This window comes from Protopterus annectens, chromosome 2.part0 (genome assembly GCF_019279795.1).
Source record: "Protopterus annectens isolate FY-2018-M chromosome 2.part0, PAN1.0, whole genome shotgun sequence".
In the NCBI taxonomy this organism is placed as follows: domain Eukaryota; kingdom Metazoa; phylum Chordata; order Ceratodontiformes; family Protopteridae; genus Protopterus; species Protopterus annectens.
Genome location: NC_056728.1, coordinates 1671600874 through 1671619864, shown reverse-complemented (window position 1 = coordinate 1671619864; position 18991 = coordinate 1671600874). Strand labels below are relative to the sequence as shown.

General features: G+C 45.1%; 1 protein-coding gene across 1 annotated transcript in view; it reads left to right on the top strand.

Annotated features, from left to right (window-relative positions):
* Positions 1-18991, top strand: part of VPS13D (vacuolar protein sorting 13 homolog D) — a 3321573-nt gene that overhangs the window by 2937565 nt on the left and 365017 nt on the right. Inside the window, exon 57 of the mRNA XM_044060428.1 lies at positions 13139-13247. Coding sequence (XP_043916363.1) covers positions 13139-13247 — 109 coding nt within the window. The remainder of the gene's footprint in view (positions 1-13138; positions 13248-18991) is intronic.

Here is an 18991-nt window from a genome sequence, read left to right as displayed (position 1 = left end):
GGTCCCCTGCCATTAACAAACTATACAACAGAAGGAAGAAACTGTCGCAAAAGAGAGTAAAATTCCATGAGTGGAGGCGCTCCCTGGACAGCCTCAGTAAGAAGCTGATATCCCTTATAAGATCCTCCAAAGCTAGCTACGAAAACAAAATCGCCACTGATTCTAAAGACAGTCACAAAGCATTCTATAGCTATGTCAAGAATCTCAATGGCAACACCCAGATCTGCTCTGAGCTACAGCACAATGGCACAAAAATTACAGAACTAATTGATATTGCCAACATCCTGGAAGATAGGTTCAGTGCTAACTTTACCCCCCTCTTACCCCCTAAAGGGCCCATATCTGTACAGGAAGAATGCAGACTCCCTGTAGTCACAACTACACAGGTAAAAGCAGCACACTCTAAAGCCAAAAACACAGCATCCATGGGACTGGACAACATCCCAGGCTGCGTTTTACATGAACTTCAGAACGAACGGGCTCCCCACCTAAGCACCATCTTCAATCATAGCCTCACGTCAGAGTTTGTGCCCACTGAATGGGGTACATCAACAGTTATCCCTCTCCACAAAGGGGGAGCCACCACTGATCCTGGGAACTTTCGCCCTATTAGACTGACGAGCCTGGTCTGCAAGGTCATGGAACGTATCATCATGGAATTCATCCAAACTCTGGACCCCACGCAGTTCGGGTTTGTGAAAAGCAGATCATGCCTCCTGAACCTGGTCGATTTCTTTGAGGCAGTCACCAAAGCCGTAGACAAGGGTAAGGTGGTTCACACAGTCTATCTTGACCTCACCAAGGCTTTCGGCACCATCCCTCATTCTGGAATTATAGCTAAACTCAATAAACTAGGTATAAATCCCTATCTCACAAGATGGGTTGCCAACTGGCTCACTGACAGAACCCACACTGTAAAAGTTGCAAACTCCATATCTGACTTCAAATCAGTGACAAGTGGAGTACCACAGGTTCAGTCTTGGGATCTCTCCTGTTTGGTTTCTTCTTCTCTGAAGTACAGGCTAACACAGAAGGCCTCTGACTAATGAAGTTCGCAGATGACTGCAGACTGTGAGCTATAGTCGAGTCCCCAAATTATGTGGACATCCTACAGAAGGGCCTCACCGAGACAGATGCCTGGTGTCAGAGCCATGGCCTCAATCTCAATGCCAAAAAGTGCATTGTTATCCCCTTTGGTAAAACTCTGTACCCATGAACTACCACATAAGCGGCAGTTTTCTTAACACCGAATATCTGATAAGAGACCTTGGGACCCAGGTGGACAGTAGTCTCTCCTTTGATAATCACATTGCCACAGTAATCAGGAAATCATTCTATGTGGCACACCTCATCACAAAAGGGCTCTCATCCAGGAAAAAAGAGGTAATTGTTCCCCTCTACTCCACACTCATTAGACACATTATAAAGTACAACGCCCCTTTCGGAATGTACCTCACAAGACATCTGTAGCAGCTGGAAAGGCCACAGAAGTACCTCACAAAGAGGATTACTGGCCTCAAACAGATGCCCAACACTGACTGTCTCAAAAAACTCCAGCTTTACTCTGTAGCATATTGCCTCTGCCTAACATATAAAGCTGTGTCAAACCCAGAGCCGTTGGAAATGCTACACCTAAAGAAATCCCAATCCCAATGAGCTACATGCTCTTGGGACCTAAACCTTGTCACCACAATAAACAGGACATGCTGGAGGGATAAATTCCTGTCCGAGACTTCCCATACTTGTGAACAGCTACCCATCTATGTCAAGCAAAGTTCCTCATTAACACTCTTCAAGAAAAATCTTGATGAGTGGATGGGAAATAGAAAATACAACCCGGGGATCATTAACTTTCCTGGGTTGGCTTAAGCCAGGGAACTTTGTTGGCTAGGCTTACTTAGGCTCTTGGGCTGAGCAGCATTCTGCCATCACCTAGAATTATGCCACAGTATAAACAAAAGATTATTGTTTTCAAAAATTGGCTTAGTTTCTGGTGTCATTCAAAGTCATATATCAGCTTGGGAGGAGATGTTAGGCAATCCTAACTGTTCTGCGTGAGATGGTCCTAACTATTTTCTGTGGGATGGTCTGCAGCTCTGCCTCCAAGGCTTTTGTATATTGGCTAAATCCTTGTCCACCCCCATAGTACCTTCCAACATAACAGAGCAGAATACAGATAATGTTAAAGGTATTGCATTTCAACTCAAAGACTTAACAAAAACTCCACTCCCTATAAGCACTCCTTACCCTAGAAATCACTGATATATGCATCATCACAGAGACCTGGTTTAAGACCAGTGAAAGCTCTTCATCACTGCAGAGTTTCAGTACCTATCACACTTTCAGGCTGATTGCTTTAGACACAGGCACTAAGTGACAGTGTCTCCATATTCTTAAAAAAGAATTTCACATCCAAACTCATTAGAAAAGTTGACCTACAATTCCTCCACATCCAACTTATTAAAACCCCTTATCATATCGTAGCTAACTGTAAGAAACCCCCCATGTCCCCGTCAACCAACACTTCCTACCTGTGTGTCACAAATACAACCTAGGAAATGAAGGTGGGCATGACTACCTCCTGCATGTACCCCACAGTTCAGTCCTTGCGCCACTAATCTTTGACTTTTACTTTTTGGAGGTCAGAGTTAATGTTAAGGGTTTTTGCCCGATCAGGTTTGTAGATTACTGCAGACTTGATGCCATCATAAACTCTCCAGAGCACACCATGGATGTCTTAGTGTTTCACCATTGCAGTCATCACCTGTGGGTTATCCCAGTTGTGGTAGCACTCGGCCGGCCAGAATACCACAGTCAATGTTTTTCTGCATCGGCTGCTGTCACTTGTTGACTGACGTCAGGTTGTTAGTGCTATAAAGCAAGGCAGCCAATGCCATTACATCAGTCTTTCTGGCCGTGGAGCCCGTAGCAGAAGCAGTTCGCAAGTGTGCCGGTCGGTCGCTACCAGAGCTTGGATTACAGCTGAAAACGTCTAAAGCTAAGTACTCCATTGGGGATCCTTTTTTCTTGCACTAACCGATGTCCGAAAAAGTTAACAATTGTCTCACCTGTGGAAAGCAGATCCCACACCGAGACTTCAATTCTTACTGCATCACTTGTTTAGGCCCAGACCACGACGTCCCCTGTTGCCGGTTCTGTGCCCTCTTTAACCCAAGAACTATTCATCGTAGAGCTCTTATTGTAGACAGATATTTTCGTCTTCCGTCTTCGCATTCCAAAATGGCATCCGTCAGCCAACAATTTGTAGACATTCTGAAAAAATGTACAGATAAAGATAGAGACAGACCACACAAGGCTAAGCCTTCTGACAACACTACCACTAAGCAGGTCGTCAGTTCTCCAGAATTCAGTGAGGCATTTTCGCAGCCCCTGATGCCCGATAAGATATCTATGCATGCCTCTATCAAGACCCTTTCGGAGTCCGGTATGCTGCAGAAATCTTCTTCGTCTTCTGAGCCTTTGGTTGTCTCTCCCTCGTTTGGGCCCGGAGCCACAACGCAGGCACCGGCTTCCGAGGAGGCCTTTCACACTAATGATTCTAGACAAAAACCGACGTCTTCTCATCCGACTACTGTTTCTCTCAGACTGATGGATACTCTTAGGCCTAAAAGCCAGGCCACTCCTAGGAAATATACCTCTAGCCACCATCTTACTCCTGCTCCACCACCCCAAGCCCAAATGCTTAAGATGGCAGAGGATCTTATCTCCCTTATCAGGGGCAGTCAGGCCACAACTTCTAAAAGATGAGACACCCTTCTCCTAAGCTTATGACAGAGTAGGATTCTGAGGAATCTGATTATTCAGATTTTGAAGAGGAACAACAACCTCTGACTGCTTATGAGGATTCAGATGCAGAGGGATCCATTCCTTCTGCCTCCCCACCAGAAGACCTTTCCTTTGGGGAAACCCTTCACACCCTCAGGGAACAGTTCCACTGAAAATCTCAGGAATTGCCTCAGTCTAAGAAAAGACTAAGAAAGTTTCTTTCCCCCCCATCTTAGAAGTAGTGGATGATGTTTTCCATGAATTCAACTTAGCCCCTGACGCCCTCACACCTGCTCCCAGTAAACCTGACAGCTATTACAGAGTACCAGATTCTCACAAATGCCTGTACAGAAGTCCTGCTTCAGACCAGAGGTCATTACACAGGGACCTAAAGGAGCTAAGGCTAGTTCTGCAAAGAATCCTACTCCTTCTGACAAGGATTCCAGAGCTCTGGACAGATGGGGTAAAAAAGTAATACAGCTCTGCAACCTTATCTATCAGAGCACTCAACTGTCAGTTCCGTATGTTAAAATGTCAACAACACTTTGGAACTATTAAAGCAAAAGATTTTTACCTTTCCTGACTGTGCCAATTCGAAAGCGTTAGCAGATTTACTGCACTCTACTTGTCAAGTGGCCAAACACTCTTTACACTGTGGATATGACGCCCTAGAAGCTTCAAGCAGGGCAGCAGTGTCAGGATCTGTCATTAAGAGATATGCATGGTTGAAGGAACAACCTCTCCCTGATCATGTCAAGTCTAAATTCATGATGCACCCTTGGATAAGGACCGCTTGTTTGGAGTAAAAGCAGAAGAGGTGCTTAAAAAGATGGAAGACAAAGCAAAATCTATGCAAACAGTAAAAGATTTCTTTCAGGTTCAGCCTCCTAGGTTCAGCAGGAATTTTCTCTCTAAGCACTGGTTCTTTCCTGCACCTAGCAAACAGGGGCAAGGTTATCCCCGTAGGGACATACCACCAAGGCCCCATCCTAGGGACAGCAGAGAACCAAACAGTGGACCACTTCTGCCCCAAAGGCAGGGAGTTCTCAGCCATCCTTCTATGGCAAAAATTCTCAATGACTCCCTCTCCCCCCTCTGTCCTCCTTTCACTCTCCAAAAGCTAGGAGGAAGGCTCTTCCTCTGCAAAGAAAATTGGCTCTCTGTAACAGGACCAGTGGGTCTTAAGGATAATTTTTCAGGGATACAAGTGCTTTTTCAATGAACTCCCAATTCCAAGACAGTACCCAGACTTACCTCCAAATCAGTGGCAGAGTCATTGAAACAAGTCCAAACTCTCATATCCCAGGGGGCAGTCGAACCTGTTCCCGCAGCTCAAACAGGCAAAGGCTTTTATTCCAGACTATTCCTTGTTCCCTTCCCAGAAAAGAGGTCACTTGGTGCCCCATCCTGGATCTATCCATTCTGAACACCTCCCTGGTGGTCCCCAAATTCAAAATGCTAAGTTTGCAGCAGCTGCTACCTATGCTGACAAAAAATGCCTGGTTAGTGACTCTAGACCTAAAAGATGCTACCGCCACATCCCCATAAGGGAATGTTGCAGGAAATTCCTGCGCTTCAGAACAGGCACACAACACTTTCACTTCTCTGCGCTTCCCTTTGACTTATCTACTGCTTCCAGGGTATTCACCAAATGCTTAGCCCCAGCCATAGCATTTTGCAGACAGAGAAATATACAGATTGACCATTATTTGGATGACTGCCTCATTCAGGCAGAATGCAAAGAAAAGCTGCTCCAGGACTACTACATTGTCAAAACCCTCCTAACTTCCTTAGGATTCACCATCAACGAGAAGAAATAGAAGCAAACACCCTCCAGGAAGTTCATTTTCTTGGGAGCACTGCTGGACACAGCATCCCAAATGGCCTTCCTATCCCCAGAAAAGTAGAGCTTCCTGCTTCTCTGCTTTACCCAGCTGTCATCCAGAAGTCACCTCATGGCAAGGACGTTCCTACAAGCTTTGGGGTACATGGCATCTTGCATCCTTCTAATTCCTCTGGCCATGCTCCACATGAGAAAACTTCAGTGGTATCTAAAGAGCCTTTGGTTTCAGCACTCTCAACCTCTAGAGACCCCTCTCCCTCTGATCCCCTGTATAAGGGCTGAGTTTCTCTGGTGGCAAGGGCCTGTGCCAAGAACAAGGGTCTTCCCTTCATCCTCTGCCCTACCAGGCAGACCATCACCACCGATGCCTCAGACATTGCTTGGGGCGCTCACCTAGCAGGCAGGTGCACCCAAGATTTTTGGGATGCCCAGCACCTTTCCTTGCACATCAACCAGAAGGAAATGATGGCAGTAGAAAAGACTCTGACATCCTTCCAACCCCATCTGAGGCCAAGGGTTCTCTTTATCAAAACAGACAACACCCCAGTAATGTGGTACATCAACAAACAGGGATGGACCCAATCTTACCCTCTGTGCAGGCTAGCCATGAACCTCTGGCTGACAGCCTCCTCCATGGAATTACACCTAATAGCCCAATACCTAGCGGGGATCAACAACACCCTGGCAGACCACCTAAGCAGAAACTTAATGGACCTCCATGAATGGCAGCTCCACAGAAAAATCTTTTTGCAAGTCACTCAGGAGTGGGGAACTCCAGAGGTGGATCTCTTTGCTTCTCACCTCAACCACCAGCTAAAAAAATTCTGTACCAGGGAGTATCACCACCTAGCTTGTAAGGTGGATGCCTTGACCTTCCCCTGGAACTCCCTCTTTGTGTACGCATTCCCTCCTCTGCCTCTTATTCCCAAGGTACTGCTCAAGATAAGGGAGGAGAGACCAAAGGCTATTCTCATTGCTCCAGATTGGCCCAGACAGTATTGGTACCCCTTGCTGCGCAGCCTGACATCACAGCCTCCCAGGCAGCTTCCCCTGATCTCAGACCACTTGACTCGGGTGGGGGGGGTGCTGCACCTGGACTTGCAGACTCTCAAACTGTCAGCATGGCTAATACTCTAAAGGCAAACAAGGGGCTCCTGTTAAGCAAACAGGTCCTAGACATTATCACAGAGGCCAGAAGGCCCACCACCAGAAAATCTTACGCAGGGAAATGGAAAAGATTCTGCTCCTGGAGCCAGTCCAGAGGGGGCAATTCCTCACAACCTTCTGTTCTTCTTATCCTGGACTATCTACTGGAGTTACTCAATAGTGTCCTCTCCTTCTCTTCTGTTAAAATCCACGCCTCAGCTATTTCAGCTTATTTCAATACAGACCAGCCCGAATTTTCACATCCTTTGATTAAACAATTCCTCAGAGGGGTTTCTAATATTAGACCCCCCTGAAGACCACCCACACCAGCCTGGGACCTGAATTATGTTTTGGAAAATCTAACCTTACCACATTTCGAACCTGCTGCTTCAGTAGAACTGAAATACCTCTCCTGGAGGACTGCTTTCTAACTAGCTATCACATCAGCCAGAAGTGTTTCAGAACTTTCGGCACTGATGGCCATTGAGCCCTTTATCATTTTCCATGCATACAGGTTCTCCCTGAAGACTAACCCCTCCTTTATGCCCAAGGTGGTATCTAATGTGACGCTGAACCAGGCCATTCATCTACCCATCTTCTTCCCTAACACTCAAAACAAGGGGGAAAGAATTCTTCACTGTCTAGACATGCACAGACAGCTCAGATACTACCTGGACCTTACTAAACCCTTCAGGAGAACAGACCAACTTATTGTCAGCTTTGCCCCAGGGGCAGAGGGGAAGCCCATTTCCAAGCAAACCATTTCCAAGTGGATATCACACTGTATCCATTTCTCCTACAGATTACATGGGAAATCACCCCCCCCCAAGTCTTTTCGTACCCATTTCACTAGGGCAGCCTCCACTTCCACAGCATTCCTCAGAGGATCTCCCACCAGGAACATCTTTGAAGCTGCCACCTGGACCTCTGTCCGTACCTTTACAAAGCATTACCACCTACCTCTTTTCTCTAAGACAAGGCAGGGTTTGCCTCTGTAGTTCTTCAGGGCTTGCTTTACCCATGCCTAGGTCTCTAACTAATCCTTACACCCCTCTCCTCAGCTTTGGAAATCCTCCCACAGGTGATGACTGCAACAGTGAAACATGAAGACCATAGTACAGTTGTGTACACTTAGCATAAATGTAGATGCTCGAGTGTATTCACTGTTGCAGTCCTGGTTTCCCTCCCTCCTTCCCCCTTATATCCTCTTTCCTTATGGAGACATAAGCTTCTTATGGTGACTTTTAACCACCAGGGCCACTTTACCATATTTCCTTGGGCTTCTGACTGGTTAGGGCAAGAAAAACTGATGTAATGACGTCGGCTGCCTTGCTTTATAGCACTGTCGACCTGACATCAGTCAACAAGCGACAGCAGCCGATGCAGAAAAACATTGACTCTGGTATTTTGGCCGGCCGAGGGTAACACAGCAGGGATAACTCACAGGTGATGACTGCAACAGTGAATGCACTCAAACATCTACATTTATGGTAAGTGCACACAACTGTACTTTCTCCAGGAGGGCATGCCCCAAACAAATATCTGTGGTCAAAGTCATGGACAAAAACTCTGTGCCATGAAATATGTAATCATATTCTTTGGCAAGTAAGACTGTCTTTGTAACTATCACATTGACAACAAACTCTTGCAGACTGATCTGATAGCCAGTGATCTGGGAGCCTTTGTTGAGAATGAACTTCCTCTGATCTCCACATATCCACTATTGCAGTGAAATCCTTTTTCACCAAATCGCTTATATCTAAACACATGGCACCTGATTCCAGGGATCTAGCCATTCCATTTTACTCAGCACTCATTAAGCCAATCATTGGGTATAGTAACCTTTTTGGTATGTATTTGTCCAAAAACTTGTCAAAACTAGAATGACCACAACTTCCAAGATGACTGCACACTGATCAAAAAATTAATTTTAGTCCTGTTTCAATGTGAAAGCAGAAAAATTTGAAAAAAAGACAGTAAAAACTATCAGTCTGAGTAGAATTCAGTTATTGGCTAGTATTTACACTGACTGGGTGCTAGTAAAGAAGAAACTTGCAAAGACCTGAGAAAAAAGAAATCAACCAGAAAAAGAGAAGAAAAAAGTTGCTGGCTGGGAAGCATCCTGCAGCTGTTCAGCAAAAGTCAGTTCATATTTCAGCTTTGGTACAAGATATGGCTTCCAATAATTCAGAGGGAAAAATAAAGCAAATGCATTCAGATGTGCTTAAAGTAAGTGAAACACTGAAGGAGTATACAAAGTCAAATAAAAGGCTGAAAAATAGAAGACGTTTTAAGTAGCTTATTCATATGAACTGATAAAACTTCAGAAATTAGTGGGCAAAATGATTTGGCTGAACATGATCTGAAGAAGAGCTGCTTAAAAAATATGAGTTGGAAGACAAGAGCTCATAGAGAAAACATGAGATTTTCTGCTGTACCAGAGAAATTAGAAGGAACAGACTTCATTATTTTTATTAAAATAGAAGTAAGCAACTGGACAGGTGTTCCACAGCAGGGCGTGTTAATTGACTGAGAAAATCATGTGTATGCTCCATCTCTGGATTGAGAATGCAGCCAGGGTCTGTATTAGTAAAGATACAGTCATACCAGCAGAAAGATGTTCCAGACAAAATTGTGGCAGAAGGACAAGTATTACAAATTGAAGGCAGCAGAGCATTTGTGGAAAATGAATATTCACTGAACATCATGCAGAAGAGAATCCACTTTACCCTAGCTCAGGGAGTGTCAAAGGGTAGGTGTGATATTCAAGCTACTGTTTCCCACTATCTCCAGAATATTTTTTCCTGGAGGATCAGTGACATTTTTGATGCAGAACAGGGTAAGGAGGAAAATTGTTAAATTGTTTATCTAACAAGGAGTAAGCCAGCAAGCAAAAGGGAGCTGTGCTGCTCACTCTTCTGACAATAATAAAGCCCTCAGAGATACTTTGCCAGTGAAACTGTTTCCATTGATCCAAAGGAGAATGTTTGAGAGACAGAAAAAAGTAAGGAGGTGACTGTAAGAATCATGACTACATTGGACGTGAACCAGAGACTGATGTTGGAAAGCGAGAGATGACCAGGAGGAAAACCATAACATTGTGAAATTAGTGAGTAAATAAGAAGACTTGTAGCCATCACTCCCATTAGGTATTGGAATAGACATGTGAAATGTGGCTTTGCAAGAAGACATAGAAAGACCGAAATTTTGTCAACTGTGTTAAACTGGTGGGTAAACTGTAAAGCATATACTCCACACCACTGAAAGGAATAATGTGAAACAGGTTTTGTTCTTTTTAATATCTGTATACAATTTTCTGATACAAATTGCATGTTATATTGTAAAGCAGTTTTGTATAATGTTGCATTAAAGAGTATTTGAAATGTGAAGTGTGGGAGGCTTATCAGTCACTGCTGTGTATGTTGACACCATTAAAGCAAGTTATCTAGGCTTTGCACTTTAACAAGGAAAGATAGGCTGGACAGAAGAAAGTCAGAGTTAAGATAATATGATCTTGGGCTGCTGAGGTGGGGGGTGTAAAATTATATTGATTACACTATATGTAGAATTATGATGATAATTCCCCCTATTTACAGAGGTGGATATCTAAATTAATGTTCTTGGTTTAAGCTGTAGGCAATATTTAAGCAAATGTGCTTGTAAAATCAGATGAAATGATGAAAGTCATGAAAATGGTAGCTATTTTGTGCATTTCCTACTTTTTCCATCAGCCCAAGGCTTTCATTGGGAGACAAGAAGTCTATATGTGAAAGTAATTAATCATGAGAGTCTGAACCATGTGTTCTGAGTGCAATTCATAAATATTCTTTAATGCATCTACAAAGTTACTAGCTTTTTTATTGCAAACGGTTTTTACTTAGAGACAAGCAATGTGCAAGCACAATCATTTAATCATGAGAGGTTTGGATACTGTGCTGAGTTGAATGTACAAGCTGCAATGTAATTAACCATTAAAGGTATGTTGGCAAGAAGTTTAATGAAAACAAATGAAATTCTGGGAAGTGAATAATTTATAGGTGTAGTTACCTCCCCAGCAGCTTTAGTACTATAATGCGTTTAATAAAACAGTGTATTCTTTATTTGATTTAAGGTAGCCAGTGCACTTTTTCTTAGAGGTGAATGTTAATGTTTACTGAAAGCAAGCATGCATGCTGTTTTTCACATCTGGGAGGGGAATAGTGATAAAGGAACAGGTAGCACTTAAATAAGTGTGGACACAGGGTCTGACATGTTGCTCTTTAGCATGAGTAACCTTCATTTTAGAATAGGTAATACGTGTGGGTGCAGCCATCAATTTGGGTCAGCTGTTCTCATCTGTAGGGGTAAACTTCATTTTTTTAAATGTACATGGTTTTCTTTGTTTTTTAGTAATTTTAAAAAGATTAGGTGGTGCTAAACATCTGTTTATTTTTTTTTCTTGTTGGATTGTTTTCAGTGAAGCAGAAAATCTTGAAAATGGAAATCAGACTAAGCATCTGCATAATAGATCAGCCTGCCAAATATTAGTGTATGCCTGTAAGTGGGTCTACTTCGTAGCATTAAAATTTCATAACGTTGAATTTCATAATATTGAGACCATAACATCGAAAACGCAAAACATTGAAAACTCAGAACACTGAAAGTGTGCTTCATGTTGGGAGGGTGGCTTAATGGCTAAGGTGTTTGCCTTACAAACACAAGGTGCAGGGTTTGAGTCTCACAAGGGGTAATTGGCTAGGCTTAAAATGGCTCACAAGGGCAGTTAGCTTAGTACTAAACTATGAACCTATGAACCTATACATTGAAAACTACATTGGACAGGTAAATAAGATCCCCTCCACCTACACCACCACCTAACAAACACACTTTCTACTGCGTTTCTGCAGGGGGCCCTGCACCCCCTATGTGGGGGGCTCTACCCCCAAACCCCCCCATAAATTAAATATACCAACTCCAAGATCGCACTACAGTGGAAAAAAGTTAATTTCCTAACCTCAGTGTATGGTGAGTGTGACATAGTGAGGTTAGGAAATTAACTTTTTTCTACTGTACTGTGATCATGGTGTAGGTGTATTTAATTTGTGGGGGGTGTGGTGAGGTAGCCTCCCTGCAGAAACATAGTAAAAGGCGTGTTTGTTAGGTGGTGTTATAGGTGGAGAGGATGTTATTTACATATGCACTGTAGTTTTGAAAGTTATGAAGCACACTTTTAGTGTTCTGCGTTGTTTTGGGTTTTCATTGTTTTGGGATTTAGATGTTTTCGTCTCAATGTTATGAAATTTAATATTATGAAATTTCAGTGTTATGTTTTCTGTCATTCAGTGCTACACAGTATTTCCCCATCTCATCGGTCAAAGTAGAAAATTGGCTTGTGCTGTTTTTTTTTTCACTTGAGTGGTTAATAGAATAGATTGTTCCCAGTTTTCATTAATCTTAAATTACCTTGTTTTGGGGGGAGTTAGCTTGCAAGATGCTTGTTTGTACTCAAAGCAGTGTCTGCTACAACAAAGAGAAAAAAGGCAGTACAGTACAATTAAGAATAAAGATTACTTTCTGAATTCAAGAACAGCCCTCCCACAATGTTTATGTATTCTATTCACAGAGAATGTTTACACATAGTGTACACTTTGTGGTGACCCTTTTGAATCTGGCCTTAACACTTTTGTTAGAAGAAGAAGAAAAAGAGATTGTCATTAGAAGAAGTCCATTTGGCACACACAGCCTTGTTTTTATACCTTATACAAAATCTAAGACTCCTATTCCAGTGGATTTTACTCCGCTTTCACCTGTTATCTGAATTGTCATATGTCTGTTGTGCACTTTCTTGTGGTCCATTGTTTTTTAACCTACTGCTCCATAAAGCAATTCCAGCCATACAGCTCCCTTTCTGTTGAGTACTACTATCTTTTACCTCCCCAGAGCAGTCCACCTTTTAACTTCAGATTATGTTGCCTTCTTGATATGTTATCCTTTTATTTAAAACTGGTGTTTTCTTGAACTAAAAAACTTGTCAGATTGTCTTGTAACCAGAGGTTGACTAAACATGCTAGTCTACCAGCAAATATTTGCATGGCACGTACTAAGTACAGTGAATGTATTGTAACCCAGAAAGGCATATATGTGAGAAGGAGACTGTAATAGTTTTGTTTTTGCATCAGATTTGTCCTTGTATATTGGACTGCAGATAACCTCTACGGATACGTGTGTTGACTGTTCCTTTGCTGTGTTTTATTACTCTAATATGTATGAAATAAATAGATTAGTGAAATTAATTAAAATGCATACTTTAAAGGAGAATGTAAAAACTTCTAATCTACAGCATTAGTGACACCCTTTTACAGTTTTTATGTACAATTGTTTCAGCTATGAACCCTTGATGCTGAGAAAACCAGACCGCCGGCGCAGTATTACGCAGACATGGTTCTTCAGAGATGGCCGGTTAACATGCCGCATTCATGGCCTTGTTGTTCAGGTAAATACTATTGAGTGAGAAGGTGGTTTACTGTTGTCTTCATTTCTTTTATCATGAAGTGGTGGTTGTCCTAAAGTTCATTGTTTGTCATCTGATAAAGTTAGATGTTTGATAACTAAGTTCATTAAAGATATGTCTCTTAAGGTGCAGCTGTTTTGCTCTGAGTACTTGTATTATAATTATGCTTGAGAAATTGCTGATTACTGACAATAATAATATATGTCAAATAATCTGAAGTTGTTGTTTTCATTGGCTCTTCAACCTGTGGGACAACGATCCGGGACAGATCCGACTCGGCCACATTTTTCAGCATTGGATTCGAGCTCCAAGCTCCTCCCCTACCCATAATGCCCCTGTCTCCCTCCTCTCCTCAGAGCTCGTTTGCGTGCATATCTCTAGCATCGTGGTCTGTTGCTCCAGGCAACTATTCCCGTTTCCCTTTTTCTCTCTCCCTCCCACTCTGTCGGTGTGTGTGTGTGTGTGTGTGTGTGTGTGTGTGTGTGTGTGTGTGTGTGTGTGTGAGAGAGAGTGCTTGTGGGTTTTCTTCTTCCTCTACCTGGCTGAGACCACAAAGCCACGGTTCCGGAAGTGCACAGAGTGTGGCCATAAGCTTCCTCCCTCTGATGGCCACACTCTGTGCATGGTCTTTTAGTGGACCCACACCTGGATTTCTCCTGTTCAATCTACACAGGGTTCAATCCCTGCCCATTGATCAACAGGAGGAACAATCTGATCCTCAAGGGCCTCCTTCCTCCTCTGACCATGGAGGCCCCAACTGCAACTTCATCTTCAGCTTCTTCCTCCACCATAGACTCTGGGACTCAATCTCCCACCAAGAGTACTGGGGACAGGGAGAAGCATAAATGCCGACACCAGGATTGGCCTAGGAAGCGGTCCCCCGATCATACTTTCTTGGCCAAGCCCTTGGGCACCCCTTAGCTCCGTTCTCCTTGCTTCTCCCTGGAGCCAAAGGTTTTTCAAGGCCATTACCCGGTGTCAGCCTCTCCCCATTGCCGCCTCCCTAAGCTGGTGTCTGTGGCCTTCTCCATCAGGTACACCTGCAACCTTTCCAAAGCCGAGGTGGACAGGTTGATGTGGAGATTTATCCACACTCAGATTCAGGTGGGAGTCTTGCCTGCTCCCTCCCCCTCTGGGGCTGGGTGCATGCAGTCTGTTTTTCTGCCAATCCCTTCTTCTTTGATCTGACCCCCGGCTTCTTATTCCCCGCGGCATCAAGTGGTCAGCGCTGATGGTACCTGGTACCTCGACGCCAGCCATTGCCCTGAGCATGTTGGCTCCAACCAGCTCAGAGACATAACCTCGGCACCAGAAGCGAAGGATGGTGTTGGCTGCAAGTTTTTCGGAGCCGGGCCATCCAGTGGGAGTCTTGGCGCCTGGAGGTTCGGCTCCAGCTCCCCCATTGTCTCAGAGGATTAACGACCTGGTCTTGGTCCACCCCCAGGGGGTCCTTCTCCTTCTGCCTTCAGTGTGGTGGAGAGGGTCCTCTGGGTTCCATCGAGACCCTTGACACTTTTGTCCTCGAAGTCCATCCTGGCTCCTTCTTTGTCTAGTCCAGATTCCACCATCCTGCCCCCTCGGGGACACCCTGTTGCCTCTCTGCCCCAGGGAGTTCCCCCACAGGAATAGCCAGAAGTTTTCGAGTCCTCCCCAGTGACCTTCCCCTCGAGGAGGCTCCTTGGAAACACACATGTAAAAGGAGACACTTAGACTCCCCACCGGAGTCTTTCAAGGAGGACACTGACTTGGAAGAAGGGGAGGGTTCCCTTCAGTCACCCCCAAATGATGTCTCCTTTGGAGACATCATGGAGATTCTTCACCAGCATGGGAGGTGGTCTGCCCAAAAACCCAACCCTGACGAGTTGGTGTTCCTGGAGGAGTTTGGTGCAGGACCCTCTACCTCCTGGGTGTCCTCTCCCAAGGATCCCCTAGTGGATCTCATTACATCTCGGGTGTGGAAGGAGCCCGACATGGTGGAGCCTATCCCCAAATGTCCTGATAAAATTGTCAGTGCCCCATCAAACTGCACTGGTCGAAGGGATCCCTGGTCGATGCTGTGGTGGCGGCAGCCACCAAGAAGGAGCTCACTCAGGAGAGCTCCACTGTCCATCCGCAGGACCGAGAGTCTAGGACCATGGACCATTTTAGGAAGCGGGTCTACGCTTCAGCTACGTTCTCTGTACATGCGCTGAACTACATGGCACACATGATCAGGCTTCAGTGAGAATGGTCAAGGAGGTTGCTGAGTCTGCCCCAGGGTCTATGTCAGCGAAGGAAAAGAAGTTTTTTTTCTTTATTAATGGCCACCCTTGCCTCCATCTCCAACACCTCTATGTGACTCCTATCGCAAGCTACCATCACGCCATAGTGGCCGAGGCAGGCATTGCCTTCAGGTATCATGCCTGGCTCCAACTTTGTGCCTATTCGAAGCCCTTTAAGGCGTCTTTTACGAATGCTCTGCACGATGGTTCCACTCCCTTTGGAAAGACAGTACGCGACACATTGGTCAAGATCGAGAAGGATGAGCAACACCTTGTCTACTGTCGGAATTCGCTTCTCAGCCCCTCAATAAACCTTTAACAAGAATCAGCGAGGGGTGAAAAAGATGTGGTTCTGGAAGTCTCAGGGTTATTCCCAAGATGCTCAGGACTCGCCTTCCCCCAGAGACAGAGGGGGATTTGACAGACACTTCCCTCGCAGCATACGGGGTCCGAGGAACCAGTGGTCTCTGGATTCTTTCCTGGACAGGCCCACGCAGCAGCCCTGAAGGGTTGCCCAGCTGCTCGTCACTAGAGGCAGTCTGGCGTCAACTCTCACTACACCCAACAGCAGGGAGTCTATCACAGATGACTATTGGGTGCTGCAAATCATATCCAGAGGATATTCAATTCCCTTCACTCAAATGACACTCCTTCCAAAGCACCTCCTGGATGTTCCACAAGTGCAAAAGGAGCATACAGCAGTGGAAATTTCCAAGCTGCACTAAAAGTGAGTCATCCAGCCCGTCCCCTCAGACCAGTCCGGATTAGGCATCAGTTCCAGGTTCTTTTTAGTGCCAAAGAAAACGGGAGACTTAAGACCAATCTTGGATCTTTCAACCCTAAACCTGTCAGTTGCCAAGACGAAATTCTTGGTGGTCACACTCCAATCTATCTTGCCCTTCCTGCAGGAAGATGACTGGATGTGCTTGGTGGACCTCCAGCATGCATACTATTACATCAAAATGGGCAGATGCTCTCAGAGGTTCCTCTGCTTCTGGCTGGGGGTGGGGCCAGTCATCAGTTCAGAGCACTAGCCTTTGGTTTCACCACAGCCTCTAGGGTGTTAAGCAAAGTGATGTTGATAGTAGCAGCTTATCTGCGGCTTTAGGGTTTCCAGGTCTTTTCCTACCTGGACGATTGTCTCCTTTCTGCCCCCTCCAGGCATCGACTCTGCCAAGCCAGGGATTTCCTTCTCCAGACTGCCCACCTGTTGGGCATCTCATAAGTCTTAACAAGTCCCTGTTGAACCCAGTTCAGGTTCTGGATTTTATTGGAGCTTGGTTAGACACCATTCAGACCAAGGTTTTTCCAACTCCAGACAGACTTCAGTCCCTCAAGCATCATGTCTTGTGCATTCTTCAAGCTCAATTTCCCCCAGCGGAATATGCATTGCGGTCCATGGTGACCATGATCACCCTCTTTCCCATGGCTCAGTTGCACATGAGGGTGCTCCAGTGAACTCTAGCTGTCCAGTGGTCATTATTAGATCTACCGTTATCCCATCCTGTTCGCTTGTCTCAAGCCTGCAGGGACTCTTCTCTGGTGGATTTGATCCCCGGACCTTTATCGGGGTCGCCCATTTATTCTTCCTACCCCACTCGTGACCACCGACGCCTATCTACTTGGGTGGGTGGAGCATTACTTGGGAAGGGCAGTCCAAAGCACGTGGTCTTCCCTAGAGACGTAGTTTAGCATATCAACATCCTGGAGATGAGGGCGGTGCTATTGACGTTGCAAGCTCTTCGTGCCCATCTTTTCCTAGGGCCGATTTCCATCCAGACAGATAACATGTCTGTAATCTGGTACATTCATAAACAGGGGGGAACCAGGTCTTATCCTCTTTGTTGTGAAGCCATGAGTGTGTGGGAGTGGGCAATCTCCACCAATCGTTTTCTGGTGGCAGCACACATTCCGGGGAGGTCCAACATTCTAGTGGACAGGCTCAGCAAGTCTATCCTGATGCCTTATTGAGTGGTTTCTGAATCCTTCAGTAGTGAAACAGATTTTCCTAAAGTGGGGTCAGCCTTGCTGCGATCTCTTCACCTCTCCTTCCAACGCGAAGTGCAGCGAGTTTTTTGCTCTGAACCCCCAAGTCCCCCTGAGTTGCTCTAGTTCATGCTTGGACCTCTGGTCTTCTGTATGCTTATCCTCCACTTCCCCTGATTCCAAAATTCCTTCAGAAAGCTCAACAGCTGGGGAGCTCAGTCATCCTCATTGCCCCATTCTGGCCTTGTCAAGTTTGGTTTCCTTCTCTGTGGTCTCATGGTGTGTCCTCCCTGCACGTTGGACCCGATCCCAGATCTGATTTCACATCCCTCAGGGATTCCACACCCAGATCTGGCCAGTCTGAAGCTTACCGCTTGGCTGCTTCAGTACCATGATAGTTAGGACTCCTGGGCTATCTTCACCAATTAAGATATTGGTAGCAGCTCATTAATTTTCCATTAGGAAGGTTTATTCTAGTAAGTGGAAACATTTTTCGATTTGGGAGTCTCAGCGTGACTTGGATCCCTTGACTGCCCCAGTTCTTGCTATCTTAGAGTTTCTGGCAGGTATTTTTCAACAGTGTGCCAGCTTTGCTACGGTTTAAGTTCAGCCGGCAGCTATGTCTAACTTCCAAATAGGAGATAATGCGGCTTCCCTGGCTTCTTCTAAGCTTTGTAAAGTCTATCTGAAAGGTGCCTTTCTACTTAGGCCTCCAATCAAGGACCCAATGCCACCTTGGGATCTTACTCTGGTCCTTCAAGCCCTAGTTTCTTCCACCTTTGAACCCACAGCTTCGGTGGATCAGCAGTTCTTGACTTGGAAGACAGCCTTCCAGATTGCCATTACTTCAGCAAAAAGAGTGTCGGAGTTCTAAGTTTTATCGGTTAAGCCTCCTTATATGGTCTTCCATAGAGACAGGGTGTCCTTGCACGCTAATCCTTCTTTCCTTCTAAAAGTGGCTTCGGAATCAGACGTTAATCAGGTAATCAGTCTCTCTGTTTTCTTTCTGAATTTTCAGAATAAGTGAGAGTATAAATTGCACCTGTTGGACATTCCTAGGCAGTTACGTTTTTACTTGCACAGAACAAAGTCCTTAAGTCTGGTCAACTCTTTGTTTCCTACTCTAAGCCCTTTTAAGGGAAACTGGTATCGAAGGTCACCATTGCTCATTAGAGTGCGTAGTTCTGGCATATTCAGCCAAAGGATTTTCTCCACCAGGTCAAGTCAAGGCACGTTCTACTAGGTCTGTGGCTACTTCAGCTGTGTTTTGGTCCAGAGTTTCTTTGGATGACATCTGCTCTGTGGCTACTTGGGCATCTTCGCATACTTTCATTTACCACTACAAGTTGTATCTTCTATCCAGATGCAGGGCATCCTTTGACTCTGCTGTGCTCCGGAATATCCTTCTTAGAGGGCCTCCCAGGAGTTTGGTAGCTGGGGACTGTGTCCCACAGGTTGAAGAGCAAATGAAAACAACAG